Raw genomic sequence first — 14,289 nt, forward strand, 5'->3', positions numbered from 1 at the left:
TCTACACCGCCCTGACAAATCGGCATGCACAGTCATCGTGGCGAGGCGTTCGCCTCTGAAGACATGGATGTCCAATTCGTTATAGTGCATGTGGACGGTGACTGCCAGATACGACGTACAGAATGTAGTTTCGAGGAGATTCCAATGCGATGCGCACATTTACTGACGGAGGTTTAGGCGATTGAGCGTGAGCGACCCATAGCTTGCAGCTCTCTGCCCATCACCCGTTTTCGAGGGATGCCTCTCTAGAACGACGTCTTGTATGCAGACTGCTCCACTCCTCGTGTGTATTAGCGAGAGGGTAGCACTTCAAGCAGAAATCACAACACGCTTCGTGCCGTCGACGACCCACCTTCATTACCTGCCGAGGTATTTCTCCTTACAGCTCTTGTGTTTCAACAAAGCAAAGAACGGCCACTCCGAGCAACTGCTGGCAGACGCAGGTGTTTATAAGTGGTAACTCACGCTTCACATCATCTGAAGTAGCAGTGATCTACTATACATACTTTTCTGGGGAAGCAAAACGTCATGCGGCACGGCTTTACAGCCACCACATCCAAGACTACGCGATTGCCGGTCCAGCACGCAGCATCTTGCATGCAAGATCGCAATGTTCAAACTGTTGCTTTTTAACGATACAGGCACGGCAGACGCGCCTAGCTGATAACCTAGTAGTGGGTAACCACCCCTGCATTTAGGGTGACGTCTTCGAATGATCAACGTTTCTGCGATTCACAGTTTGAGCTACAGTTACGATTGGATGATGCGACTAGACAGGCGGTCTCCAAGAAGCTCATAGCGACCCAATGACCAAAAGCCGCTTCAGTCTCCATCGCGTGCACCTGCAGCTTACATGCAGTGACTGGGGTGCGGCTCAACGCTAAGACTAAACTGGGAAAATGGGTTCATTAACTACAAGCATGATGGGGCCGCTCGAACAAAACTTCGTCTTATCGTTGTGCTTGAAAATGAATCTCTGGACCAAGTGGGCGCAACGAGACGAAATCGACATTCGGATCAGACATGAGAAGCTGGTAGAGTACACGATGTCCCATTGAACGGTACTTTCCGAACCTTGCATGATCACAACAGTTCTTAGTTAGGACTCTTGGCATCATCAATGGCTATTGTAGCGGTCTGTATGCCGTGACAGGCCTGTCCACGTTCCCGGCGCTCGGTCCTCGACGATGTTGCTGCATGCATCAGCCACGCACTACGTTGAGGCTGCTCCTTCCCTCCCGCAGCGTTCTGCGGGTCAGGGAGCTTGGGATGCACCTCGGCACTCCTACGGAAGGGTGGGCGTTCACCGCATTCGCCAGGGAGAGCGAATATGCTCCGCTGTCTGGCATCTGTTCGGGTTTCGTTGTGGCAGGGCAGTCATACCGGCGTGCGCGACGCACGTTGATCATGAGCATCTGCAAACAGCATGTCCGCCTTGTGTATTGCTTGGTCCATTTTGGATCGTTGCTACTGGCTCAGCTTAGTTTGAGGGTGGTTCTTGAAACATGGTCTTCCATTCACAGTTGCATGGGAATAACCGAAATTCAGATGGGCAACGGGCCCGGTTGGAGTTCCACCGCTGTCCCAGTGTGGCTATGGCATGTGGCTTCAGGGAAGGTTAGCACTGATCTGAAGCATCGCATACGGTACCTGGATCTTACGTTATCGGTCGACTGCCTACACGTCCCTCTACCTCCATCACCCAACATTGCCAGCAATACATAATGTCTGAAGCAGCATCGGTTCAAGTCGCTTCACAGTTCTGGAGCAACTTACACCTTCTGATTTTCTTTACGACATGGCTTCATCAAGCGATCCAAAGCCAACCAAGAAACGACCCAACCGCCAACGCAAGCCTCCTCTTGCACCAGGCCCTCCGCTCCAATTTGTTGTCGCCAGTCACCCAGATGACTTCAAGACTGGAGGAACCATGAGAAGAGTACGGTCACATGTTATGTATACACATCGTGAAGGGTTATCGCCTACGGAGACAGGTGGCAGCCGAGAAGGCAGCAGAACACCCGTTATCACGACTCGCACACCCAGCCCAGGAACAGGCGATTCTCGTAACATAACACAGGTAGACACTCCACAGGCGCCTGTAACCGGAAGGCGCCATGACACTGTATGGGAGCAGGATCGCTATGAGTTTCATACACTATCACCTTCCACACACCCTGTGCGAGTGCTTGCCGCTCGAATACATTCTGCGATAGCCGAAGCTTCAGCTCATAGCACGCCTCCAGTCTTCGAGGAGGTCTCTGGATATCCTTTTCCAGGGGTCGATGCATTGAGGCGTGAGCCTTTCAATGAGTTGAAGCGCGATTGGATCCGTGCTACAACCTTCTACTGCTACGGTACGTGCGCATTATCTCTGCAAAATGTACCCACTAACGAATGCAGACCAAGCTTGGATGCAGTATGTTTGCGGCAATCACCTTTCATTCCTCAGTCATGTACACGCTACACTTGTCTATCAAGACCTTGATGAGGGCCTGTTATACGACAGTGACCTTACTGTGTATGCGAAAACCAGGGTTCTAGGATTGTTTCGCGGCCGCTTGAACACCGATGATACCACCATCATTAGCATACTTCATATGCTTATCAGCGAGATCGGAAGCCCCGACGAAGACGCATTTGGTGTACACCAGGATGGCTTGGTGACCTGTTTGAGGAATCAACAGGACGGACTAGGTGCCAATATTGCGACATTTATGACTTTGTGAGTAAGCCATACTTAGATCTTACTATCGACTAATATTATTGAGGGTTATGCTCACCTTTGCCATCTGTCGAGGACAAGACGTGTCCGCAGAACTCACACCACGAGCGTCTTCTGAGGCCTGGCTTGACCACAATAATCCCATCTCGCCGCTTCTAGCTCCCCAGAATCATACGCCGCCTTCATACCGAGTCTACTCCGCAGCCGCGACTGATATCATATGGAAGATGCAGAGGTGTACCAGCACATTTCTGGCAAGATGGAATCACAAAGGAGAACCTCATATGATGTCAAGCGGTCAGTTGGCACTATGCGACACAGAACTCCAGGACATATACTCTGACCTGCTTTTATTGCCTTCAGCCGAGGACGATCACTCGCTAGATTGGGTCTACGAAAGCTGTCGAATCGCCGCCTTGATCTACTGTAGATCGATAGTTCATGGGGCAACACTTGTGGAATCGGCAAACATTATGCACGCGGGCATATCTGGATCTAGTACTGAAAGCGGCACACTTCTATCAGCTTTACACTCCGCCCTTGGAAAGACGAAAGTCCAGACCTGCTGGGGCTCCGAATTGTCTGGCGTTTTCCTCTGGGTAGCTCTCGTGGGCGCAGCAGCATCTCGATCCCCACCGCACTCCTCTTCAGAAGAGACTTTGCAAGCATCGGCATGGATGAGGAAATGCTTTGCGCTCTATGCAGTCAGGGCGGCAGTATCAGTCCCTTTCGATTATGCCGACGCCACAATCCACGCCTTACGCACGATGCTGCAGGTCCAACGGTACATCGCCATCAAAACCGGCCTGAATCTCGCTCACTAGTATCGTCGTATGTTTCCATACCTCTTCGCATGGCTTGTTTCCTCGCTGCTCTTCTGTACTTTATCTGGGCATTTTTTCATTCGGAGCAGTTATGCTTTACTGGTCGGCTGTCGCAGGGCGACGCAGATCCAGTGGTTGTTTGCATCTTGTTGGTCACTTGTTTAACCAAAGTTGATATGGGTAAGCTCGCATTCTGCAATTCTTCATATCATTTTCGGTCTTGTATTAGAATTACTTGCTTCGAGTCTGTCATTGAAGCACGGTGCTTCGAGTCAAATTCCATGCTGGTCATGTAAACATCTCCCACCCTTTCCTTACTGTCAACTCTGACTTCAATCAAATGATTCCAAATCGTCAACCCGGATGTAACAGTGCATGGTCATACTCCCGGGCCGACCGGAGTACTTCTGATGTTCGGGCAACAGCCGAAGAGCGTCATGCAGCATGTAAGGCTGAATCGGCTGCACTTCACCGTTCGTGCACCGTAGCCAGAATCACCAAACGAGGAACCGCACGACACGCGACAATGGTACCAACTCGCTTAAAGCGATCATGTTCATGGTACAGTCGCAGTCAGCTTCTAGGCCCTACGTACCCCTGAGTTCCATCAACCAGTAACATGATGTTGCGAACCCCCACGGTCAGCGTGGGCTACACCGTAGGAGTAGCAGTATGTAAACGAAGTCTATCGGTTACCCTGCGGCTGGGTGAACGGATTACTAGCCACATACACCGCCACAGTAATCGACTATAGAATTGCGGCACGGTCTTACCTATCGTTTCTTACACCGCATGTTGGTGAACCGTAAGGTCGTTGTCTCGCTGGCGCGAAGCGCGACACCGATTATCACCCTTGCCATGGCTTGCCATGCCATATAGGGCTGACAGGGTATGGGATCCTTCTACCTAGCTTGTGGCGGGCTGAGGTGCTGCGGCTCGCGGGTTGAGATATGCAGCCTTGTGGGGCAGGGCAAGCTGTGGCGGGGTTTTCGTCCGCACCCTGCTCTTCAATCCATGCATACATGTCACGATGTCGGAGCGCTTGCTAATCACGAAGAGTTTGGAGACGTCATGGTCAAGGGGCTTATGGCTGATGACGATGTTACGGCCGGTTCGTTGGAGCACGCCGAAGACGGGGATAGGGAACAAGGCGGGCGACATGGTGAGCATGTAGACATCATGCGCCTGCTCTCAACAACTTACATGGGTTCATGCAATCCTCATGATCGGCCATTACTTTGATGACAGCCTGCGGAATCAGAAAACAAAACCTGGACATATATGGCAGTGGGAGACCAATAAAGGCACTGGTGTCCGTTATCTATACAACTCTCCAAACAGTCATCACCTTGCCAACTCACAAAGTCTAGTGGTTGAATAAATGTGTGAATTTTACTTACTCGCTATGCAGATAACCCCATTTTCGCGAACAAATCAAATGATCTTTACGCCTAGCCCATGCATATGTACGTCTCTCACCTCCTTTGCGACCTCAACTCCCCTCTCTTTCCATCAGAACTCAATCACAAAGCATCCCAACCCTCTTCAAACATCGTCTTCTTGACCTTGAGCTCCTCAGCCCCAAGATACAATGGTCTGACAACTTGCATCGACCCAGTTCCGAGTTTGACACTCTGACCCATAATGATACACTCACTAACACCATCGATAGTATCCGTCTTACCCCTCGCGGCTGCCTCGAACAGATGATCCGGCGTCTTCTCAAACGATGCAAGCTGCAAGACGGAATCACGCGTCTTCTGCAGACCGAAACGCGTGATACCAAAGACTTCACCCTTGAACGTCATGACATCGGCCAAAAGCTGCATATGACGAGGATCAATGTCCATGTTACCCATGACGTCGCCGATTTCACGCACGATGGTTGCGCGGGCAGCTTCGATGCCGAGGACGGTTTTGACTTCCATGACGTGATTGGACTTTGTGCTGTAAGGTTCTATACCTGGGGTGGTCATACAGTCGCTGAGACCGTAGCCTTCTACGAGGAGTTGACATTCGTATTGACCTTGGGCGTTGGGGCTGCTTTCCTTTTTGATGATGGCTCGGGAGCAGTCTGGGTAGCCCTTGATGACGACGTCGGGGATAAGTGCCTTTACTTGTTGGACGCGTTCGAAGAATTCTTTGTGGTTGCGTGTTGTCTTTGTAGGACGCTTCTTGGCCGCGTTGGGGTCGGGGACTTCGACGCGAATTATTGATGAGGATATGCGGACTTGGGCGCCAGCTTTACCCCATTTGAGGGGTTTGTGGGCGTTGATCGCCGCGGCGATCTCGTGGGGCTGGACGTCGACGAAAAGCTGGTTGATGGTATCCCAGTCGATGCGCATAGCAATGTACGCGCCGGTAGGATGCCAGACATCTTCAACATACGAAATGACGTCGCGAAGGTAGGTCTTTTCGACACGCGCTTTGACGATTCGCGCCGCAGATTCAGAGACCTTGTTCGAAAGGTCGCAGGCGATGACAGGTGTTGAGATGGTGGAGGAGGCGTTGATAATTTCCTTGATACGGGGCACACCTTGAGTGATGGACATACCGGCGACACCAGCAAAATGGAAAGTCTTCAGCGTCATTTGCGTTCCGGGTTCACCGATAGACTGAGCACCAATAGCCCCGACAGCGTGACCGGGCTGTACTCGTGATCGATGGTATTTAGTTAGACAGAGTGTTATGAAGGCGTCCAGTGCGCTATGTGAAATCTTTGCAATACCATCGGCAAGACTGTACTTCTCCGCATCAGCTGCTGACTGTTTCCTATCCTTTCTGCCATCCGGTTGTACCACCCCGAGGTAAGCAAGGGTAGTCTCAAGCTTCTTTGCCTTCTTGAAAACGTAGTCTTGAACCGTATCGAGGAAGTCACGCATAGACTCCTTCTGGTCGATGCCAGCGTCGGTCCTGTCGCGATACTCCAGCGGCGTCACACCGTCTAGCTTGTACCTTGGGTACTTGTTTCGTTCGGTGTTCAGCCTTGCTTCTGTGTACTCCTTGACTTCTTCAGGCGTCAATCCCGATTCAGAGTTATCCCAGGTCGATGTGACGGCATGTGAGAATGTCCTGTCAAAGTGCACAGGTTTGGCCTTGCCCTCCATGTCCACGGGATCGAGGTTGTCGTCTCCATACTGGAACTGGACTACAGTTCCAGACGAGTTCCGGACAGTGTCATCGTATTGTGCAGAAAGATCTTCCAGTGACTTCATCAATCGTCTACTCATGTAACCAGTCTCGGCGGTCTTGACAGCTGTATCGACCAGACCTTCACGACCACTCATAGCGTGAAAGATGAATTCGGATGGTGTCAGTCCCGAGAAGAAACTGTTACTAACGAAACCCTTGGACGCAGGCTGACGAGCGGCTTTGGGAAAGTGGGGTAGCGTTCGATGGTGGAATCCATCAGCGACACGAGCACCGCCAATCATTTGTTGTCCGACGGAAGCAACCATTTGAGAAACGTTAATGTTGGATCCCTTGGAACCACACTTGGCCATGAGCAAGGGCGAGTTCCATCTGCTGAGCTCTTCGAAACAAATGTCACCAGCCGCTTGACGAACACCGGACAAGATACCACCTATCCTGTTCTCCATTGTCTGCTCTTCATCGCAACCGGGATCGCGCTGCAACTTTCCCTCCTTGAAATCCTTGATCAACTTGTCGCACTTGGCGTAGGCTTCTTCGACAAGGTCTTGCTTCTTCTTGTTAAGCTTTTCTCCAGGAGTAACGTCGGAAATACCAAGAGAGAAGCCGTTGTTGGAAAGCCATCGGGCGGATAACTTGGACAATCTGTTCATGCCTTGGACGGCGTGGTCGGGGCCAAAATCTCGCATCATGACGTAAAAGACGGAATCTTTCTTACCATCACCAACAGTGGCCTTGTCCATGACACCGCACATGACTTCGGAATTGCGAATAACAAGATAAGCATCGTTCTCGTTCAGATCAGGAGCCTGGTCAGGGGTGTTCTTGAACTGCTTGCATGCAGCTTCAAGGTTGATCAGCACTCTACAGCCCTTGTATGGCTTCATCAAAAGGTTGAAGACCTGCTTTCCAGTCCAAAGTGCTTGAGGCTTCCATACCACAGGAGGCGGAATGTCGATAGGGTGCTTCTTTCCTGTATCTGGATCAAAAGCTCCTTCTCCGTTGAACATGTAATTTACGATCTGACAGAATGTCCGTCGATCGTAGAAGTTGTTCTTGTTACTTAGAAGGTATGCTGCAGTAATGAAATCTTGGATAGCTGCGATAATTGGTGTTCCGTTCTTTGGGGTTGCAAGGTTGTACTTGACGCCCATGAGCTCTGTAGCTTCAGTTCGCGCCTCCTCGGTCTGTGGTACGTGCAAGTTCATCTCGTCACCGTCGAAATCGGCATTGTACGGATTGCAAACACACTCGTTCAATCGGAATGTCCTCCATGGTCGTACTTTCGCTCGATGACTCAGAATACTAAGCTTGTGTAGAGACGGTTGTCGATTGAAGAGGACAATGTCGCCATCCTCGATATGGCGCTCGACGATGTCGCCGATCTTGAGTCGCTTCGAGGCGCCCTCTAGTCGCTCACCGGTTGTGTCGAATCGCGAAAGACCGATAAGTGACGTCTTGCTAGGCTCCTTGTTCGGCCCTTGATCGCTAATGATGTAGTTGGCACCGGGATATCTGTTTGACCCGTTCTTCACAAGTCTCCTTAGCTTGTCGATGTTGTATCGTGTGGCCTTTTCGGGGTACGTGAGGTTCTTCGCAATGCGCTCTGGGACAGCGACTTCGTCAATGCTCAAATTTGGATCGGGACCAATGACAGTACGTCCAGAAAAGTCGACACGCTTTCCGGAAAGATTTTGTCGAAAACGACCGCCCTTTCCCTTCAGGCGCTGAGAGAAACCGCGCATAGTCTTCTGCAAGCCTTGCTGTTTCAGACCAGGCGCGTCGCTGTTGATGTACATGGCTATCTGCAGCTGCAGGAAATCCCACTGCTCCATTAAGATCTGAAGTGGAAAGCCTCGCGCAAGACCGGCGCGTATTATACTGCTAATCTGGCAGATGTCTCCAATCTTGTTCGTCACATCGTCCTCGGTGGCGCCACCTTCCTGCATGACTGACGGGCGCAGCGCCACGGGCGGTACAGGCATGTACTCCCAGATCAACATCTCAGGTCGCGCATCCTCGGGTATCATGGCTAGCAGCTCGCAGTCCTCCGGGGAGATCTTTTTGAAAAGATTGAGCGTCCTCAGCGGATGCATATCGTCTACGGCCTTCTTCAGGTGTTTGTCTAGGTCTGGGTTGGCGGATTTGGCGGCATCGAAGGACTGGTCAAACTCGATCTTGCCTGCCGGTGGCTTCTTCGTCTTAGCCGTGGATCGGTTGAAGGCATCGTATCGGTTGTGGATGATCTTGAGCGGATGGCCGGGTACTTTTCTGACGGTACCCTGCAAGGCGCCGCAGTACGGGCATGTCTTCTTCTTCCTGCAGTCGTCGAGGATCTTCTTGGTGACGGCGCCCTTTCGCAGCGTGTCCATGTCTGGCCGGCGCATGCTGCGCAAGTATCTCCGTCGCTCCACTTCATCCAGCAGTACGCGCGAGCAATCTTTGCATATACAGTTCAGCACCTCGATGATGTGCTTCAGGTATCCGACGTGGAATGCAGGCAGCGCAAGCTTGATGTGGCCAAAGTGACCGTTGCACTTGTCCAGGCCTTCTCCGCACGTTCCGCACTTTCCCTGCTTGCTCGATATGCCCATGTGCGTGTCCATGGGCCCGTTAGCCGTGAGGGAGCGCGTGCCGTCGGCGGCGGGCTGGAGGTCGTAGACATTGCGGTCGGAGACTTCGAGGACGGCCTGGTTCACGATGTCCTGGTTGGAGCTGGAGAGTGTTACTATGCGTCTTTCAGTAGAGTTGGCACAGTGGTGTCCTACTAAATGCCGAACTGGATGTGCTTGATGCGCGCGGGGATGCGGTCCACGACCTGCTGCTTGGCCGAGGTGCGCGGCGCCTCCATGATGGCGGGGGTAGGTATGGTAGGTTAGAGGGGCGAAGTTGATGCTACCGGGAGTCTTCACAGTCGTTGTCTTGTCGCATAGTCGTCGTGTCGTGAGTCATGTTCGGGGGCGACAGAAGCCAGAAGCAGCAGCAGCAGCAACTTTCTCAGTCGCGCCTCTGCAGAATTTGGGTGGGGAAAACTTCCCGGCGCTAAGCCGCACTAATGCGGGCTGATAAGCTGATAGTACCCCGGAAGGCAGTCGTGACCACGAGCATCACCGCCCGGTCGCTGCCTCACCCCTACAACTCACTCTCTGCCCCGCCTATAGCGACGGTAGATCTTGCTGTGTCTTGCTGTGACGCCTCTCTATTACCGCTGTCCTCGCCCCTTGCAGGCAAGCACCACAATCATTATATACATAACACTGGCCGCTGCTGCCTCTTGAACCACGGTACTACCTGCGCAGCCATCCCCGCTCAACTCCACCCCGCCCTCACTTGTTGTCCCTCCCAGACCAGGCTGTCTACGCGTCACCGTCTGGCAAGACACACTGCCCCTCATGACTTCCAGTGAGCCTCCTCCTCCTCCACTATCTGCCATGTTTCGCTCCCGGCTCACTGACCTGCCAGTCTTCCGCATCGTCCTCAGGGACACAAAGCGCTACGACACGTACGGGTCCCGTGAGTTTGATCTGCCACTCAACGCAGAGTTCCCTATTGGTCGGGCCTCGAGCAACATCTCCAAGAAAGACCTCATGGCCGCGCCTCACAATGCCTACATCGACAGCCCTGTCATCTCCCGCCAGCACGCCGTCCTGTCCGCCAACTCAACCAGCGGCGTTCCCGAAGTCTATCTTACTGACAAGGGCTCCATGCACGGCACCACCGTGAACAACCAAAGGCTGCCTGCCAACAAGCCAACCAAGTTGAAGGCTGGCGATGTGCTTCAGTTCGGGACTGACGTTAACCGCAATGAGGGTACGTCCTCTCGTAGGCCCTCCACACAGCCCCTTGTCCAAGCTTCTGAGCTGACACTACCTTGCACAGAGTTCTTTGTAGCCCGCACCTACACCTTCGAGTCACAGCTTTCACGTCCATTCTCTCTCGGCTTCACTGTCCCTGACCCTGAGAGTGACGACGAGGAAGTCGCCGAGCGTCGAGGCAGCCAGATCGATCCCTTCGTCATCGACGACTCCGATGGTGCTGAAGATCAGTCTGAGCAGGATGACCAGGAGGTCACGATGATGATGGAGCAGGTCCTCCACCAATCTGAACCCGGCCACTCCTTCAGTCCTGCCCAAGAAGAGTACCCTGAGTCTGCGATGCGTACTACAGTTGTGGACCAAGACTACAACGAAGAGGACAGACAAGATGCGGGTCTAGCCTGCGACTTCACCCCACGCCGCGATGATTCGCTTGTGCCTGCCAGCCCTAACGCATCCAGTGATAGGGAAGACGACGACGCTATTGGTACCGACTCCGACAGCCAGGCCGGAAGCATTGGTAGCTCAGAGATGATGTCTGACTCGGAACCAGAGATTGGGGATTCCGAGGATGAAGATATGGACGGGGCTGACCATAACAATCCCGCCGCATCTTCTTCCAACAAGGAGAACGAGCCTTCTGGCAATGCCGCAATCCCTTCCACGGCTCAGTGCTCTATGCAAAACCCTTCTACTCTTTCACTCCGGGATGTCTATATGTTAGACGACGTAGCCAACGGTCAAGCCCCGCTGCCACGTATCCACATGTTTGGCATGCAGGGTTCTGACAACAACTCCATGTCCAACAGCAACGTGTATGCAGAGAGCGCACCTCCACCTCTTCCACCACGTCCTTCGACTTCCAGAGTAGCACCTTGGTGCAACCCATCCTATTCCGCATTCTCATCGCAGAGCGATCTCCAGGATTGGTACTCTGCTGAGGACATGTCGCAGCCGAATTACCTAGGTACAAACTTTGGCGACAGACCTTCTCTGTTCAGTCCAGCGCCTCCTCCTCCAATGCCAGAGTCCTCTGAGACTCGTCTTCCTATGTACCACTTCGGTAACTGCGCTAGCCAGGCAGTCCAAGCCAACAGACTTCAGACACCTCCACCCATGCCTATATCAGATGTCGAGACCTCCACACCACTGCAGCCAGGTCGTCGGACCAAGGTCTCCATTGAGGAGATAGTTGAGGAGCAGCCGCCCACGCCTGAATCTGTAAACAACATGAAGCGCAAAGCTGACGTGCTCGAGGCAGAGGAGCCTGCAGTAGCCTTGGATGAGACACCTGAAGTCACCATTGGTACCGAGAGTGCACACTCAGAACCGATAGTCGCTGTTCCAGCCGCCGATGTCAATGCCATCCAGACAGCTGCAAACATCGCCCAACGTCCTAAGAAGACCCCTCGCTCTGTTCTCAGCAAGGTGCTCAACAAGGCTACCTACCCTCTGCTGGGCGCCACCGGTGCGGTCGTTTCTTTCGCTCTTCTTTCTACTCTTCCTGATACCTTCTTTGTCTAGGCTGTGACGGGCACAATGCCCATGACAGTCCAGCATCTTCCTTCAAGGCGTACAGGGTGGGATCAGGCGTACATGGTGAGGCGATATTAGGATCATGATATCAGTGGAGCATGTACTGATTACGGCGGTCAATACTGGTGGCGTTTCGAGTAACGCCAGAAGAGTCGGATTCTGCGCGCTATGGGTGGTATATGGTTCCGGTTCGGGCGGCGTCCTGACGTTTCGGCTTTATGACACGCCACCATGAATAGCTACATTTCCTTTTGTCATGATAATGAGATATATGCCACGAAAGACACAATTCATGTAAACTGAGCGTGGCTTTCAAGTGATGCGGACGTTTTCCGTAGGTTCGTGTGTTATCTGTCACATAGCTGGCTGTGGAAATTTACCAAAAACGCTTACCCTCAAGCGGTAAGGCGCGAGAAGCTTGACAACGACCTAGTCTCCATATAACTCTCAATCACAAGAACAACAACAATTTGGAAGATACAAGCTGCTCCAAAAATTGATCAAGACCCTTTCTCACTTCGTATAGTTTATCTGAAATGCTGAGACGCTCCCAGGACTACATTGATCGTTACCGAGTAATCCCAGCTTCATCTATCATGGCCTACACTAGCGGCCTTGCTCAACTGTACAGCATCTTCGTCGTCTTTCTCAGGCCGCAGCAGTACGCCCATCACCCTGCGCCTTATCTCTGTTGAGATGAACGTCCATAGTGGCTTGTATATGGGTACACTAGCACACAAGATAGCGGTACATAGGTGAATCGTCGTCCAGAGTTCTGCTCGATGGAAGTAGACTGTAAGTTATCAGTAAAGCGCCATCATCCGCGAGTTTTGGTATACGTACTCTCACGAGGATCTACAAGTTCCATCCTTAGAGCACTGGTAACAATAACGAATCCCCCTAGTGCGAATATGGATGCGACGCCAATCTTTGCTCGTAGTGGCATTTGGAGAGTGAACGCTGTTCGAATGGGCAAAAGGAGAATGGCTACATCCGTAAGCACATCTACGAGGAGGACAGAAAATACCATCGCTACCCAATTCCCGCATTTTGCTCCATCATGCTGTTCTTCTGGTAACCAAACGAGCTTGAGCGGCCGGCAGATGCGTAGTAGGGCCACGATGGCAGATATCAACCAGGTCGATGTGAAGGCCATGAGGCCTAGCGATACATCTCGATGGAAATCGCTAGCGAAAAAGATGTGGCGATAGAAGAGGAGGATCGATATCTTGCATGTATACTGAGCAGTCATGGCAAGCGTGATCGCTGCAAACATAGCCTTCAGTACAATCAGCAGACGTCGGATACAGATGCGAGAGCGATACTAACCTTGCGATATACCGTCGAAGGCACGAGATATTCTTCCTTTGCTGTGACCTCTATGTCGTCTACATGGGATTGCCTGAAATTGGTAAAGAGCTCTACGACAATTAGTAGACATCCGTCATCTGCGAGCCAAGAGATTTGCCTTGTAAGACGGTTGCAATGGCGCCGTAGTAAAACAACAGTGTCAGGAGGATGAACATGTCATCCGCTCTGATGCCTTGTTTTGTCTTCATCTTGACGCATATGCGGGTGGTGACTGCGACGACTGCGATTACCCCGCTGACGAGATGGGCCATAAAGAGTTCGGCGTGGTGGGAACTTAGACCGAACATGACGGCGATGAAATTTCAAAAATGGTGGCGTCTGTAGTGACAAAGCTCTGAGACCAATTCTAAGGCGATCCAAAAAGGGTAGCAGTGGCGCAAAGGATGCGGCATATATGCAATCAGCGGAATGTAAAGAGAAAGTAACCCAAGTGTAAATCTCCCAGCCCACCCAAGTGGTGTGACGGGTAGAGTTAGGTTGAGAAGCAGCGAAAGAAGCCGCTTCTGATAAGTCTGTTATAGAAAGAATTTCTCAAGCTGAGAATGATCCAACGCGTACGAAGGGTGCAACTATCAGGGCGCGCCTTCCAAGTGACCGTCTTTTCGTTTGTTAGTGAAGATAGAAAATTTCTGCAATCTCATCCCTGTCACATTCACCTTCTATTCCTCACATTCACTATCCGCTTGTTATTGGCTCTATAGAATGTTGGCTGTGGTATAGATGCGACTTGTGTTGTAGTCCAAAGCATAGAGATTGCAGAGCAAGGCTGACCGGGTGGCGCCATGCATTACCTAGATACATTTATCGTCAGTAACAATGTACTTGTAAGTGGCTCGTCTCATCAGTTGGTCATCGTGAACAGGAGGAA

At 52.0% G+C, this 14,289-nt stretch overlaps 3 protein-coding genes across 3 annotated transcripts; 1 reads left to right on the plus strand and 2 right to left on the minus strand.

Annotated features, from left to right (window-relative positions):
* Window positions 1-5,072: 5,072 nt before the first annotated feature.
* Window positions 5,073-9,550, minus strand: J4E82_004624 (uncharacterized protein; the record flags this gene model as incomplete). The annotated part of the gene is made up of 2 exons (XM_051730900.1): window positions 5,073-9,414; window positions 9,468-9,550. 2 exons carry the CDS (start codon window positions 9,548-9,550, stop codon window positions 5,073-5,075), a joined length of 4,425 nt encoding a protein of 1,474 aa, XP_051589381.1.
* A 541-nt stretch (window positions 9,551-10,091) lies between these two features.
* On the plus strand, window positions 10,092-12,038 carry J4E82_004625 (uncharacterized protein; the record flags this gene model as incomplete). The annotated part of the gene is made up of 2 exons (XM_051730901.1): window positions 10,092-10,509; window positions 10,579-12,038. 2 exons carry the CDS (start codon window positions 10,092-10,094, stop codon window positions 12,036-12,038), a joined length of 1,878 nt encoding a protein of 625 aa, XP_051589382.1.
* Window positions 12,039-12,637: 599 nt separating this feature from the next.
* Window positions 12,638-13,708, minus strand: J4E82_004626 (uncharacterized protein; the record flags this gene model as incomplete). Its single annotated transcript, XM_051730902.1, has 4 exons — window positions 12,638-12,843; window positions 12,894-13,329; window positions 13,380-13,469; window positions 13,529-13,708. 4 exons carry the CDS (start codon window positions 13,706-13,708, stop codon window positions 12,638-12,640), a joined length of 912 nt encoding a protein of 303 aa, XP_051589383.1.
* Window positions 13,709-14,289: the final 581 nt, after the last annotated feature.

Source organism: Alternaria postmessia, assembly GCF_024291825.1.
Source record: "Alternaria postmessia strain BMP 2775 chromosome Unknown scaffold_22, whole genome shotgun sequence".
NCBI lineage: Eukaryota > Fungi > Ascomycota > Dothideomycetes > Pleosporales > Pleosporaceae > Alternaria > Alternaria postmessia.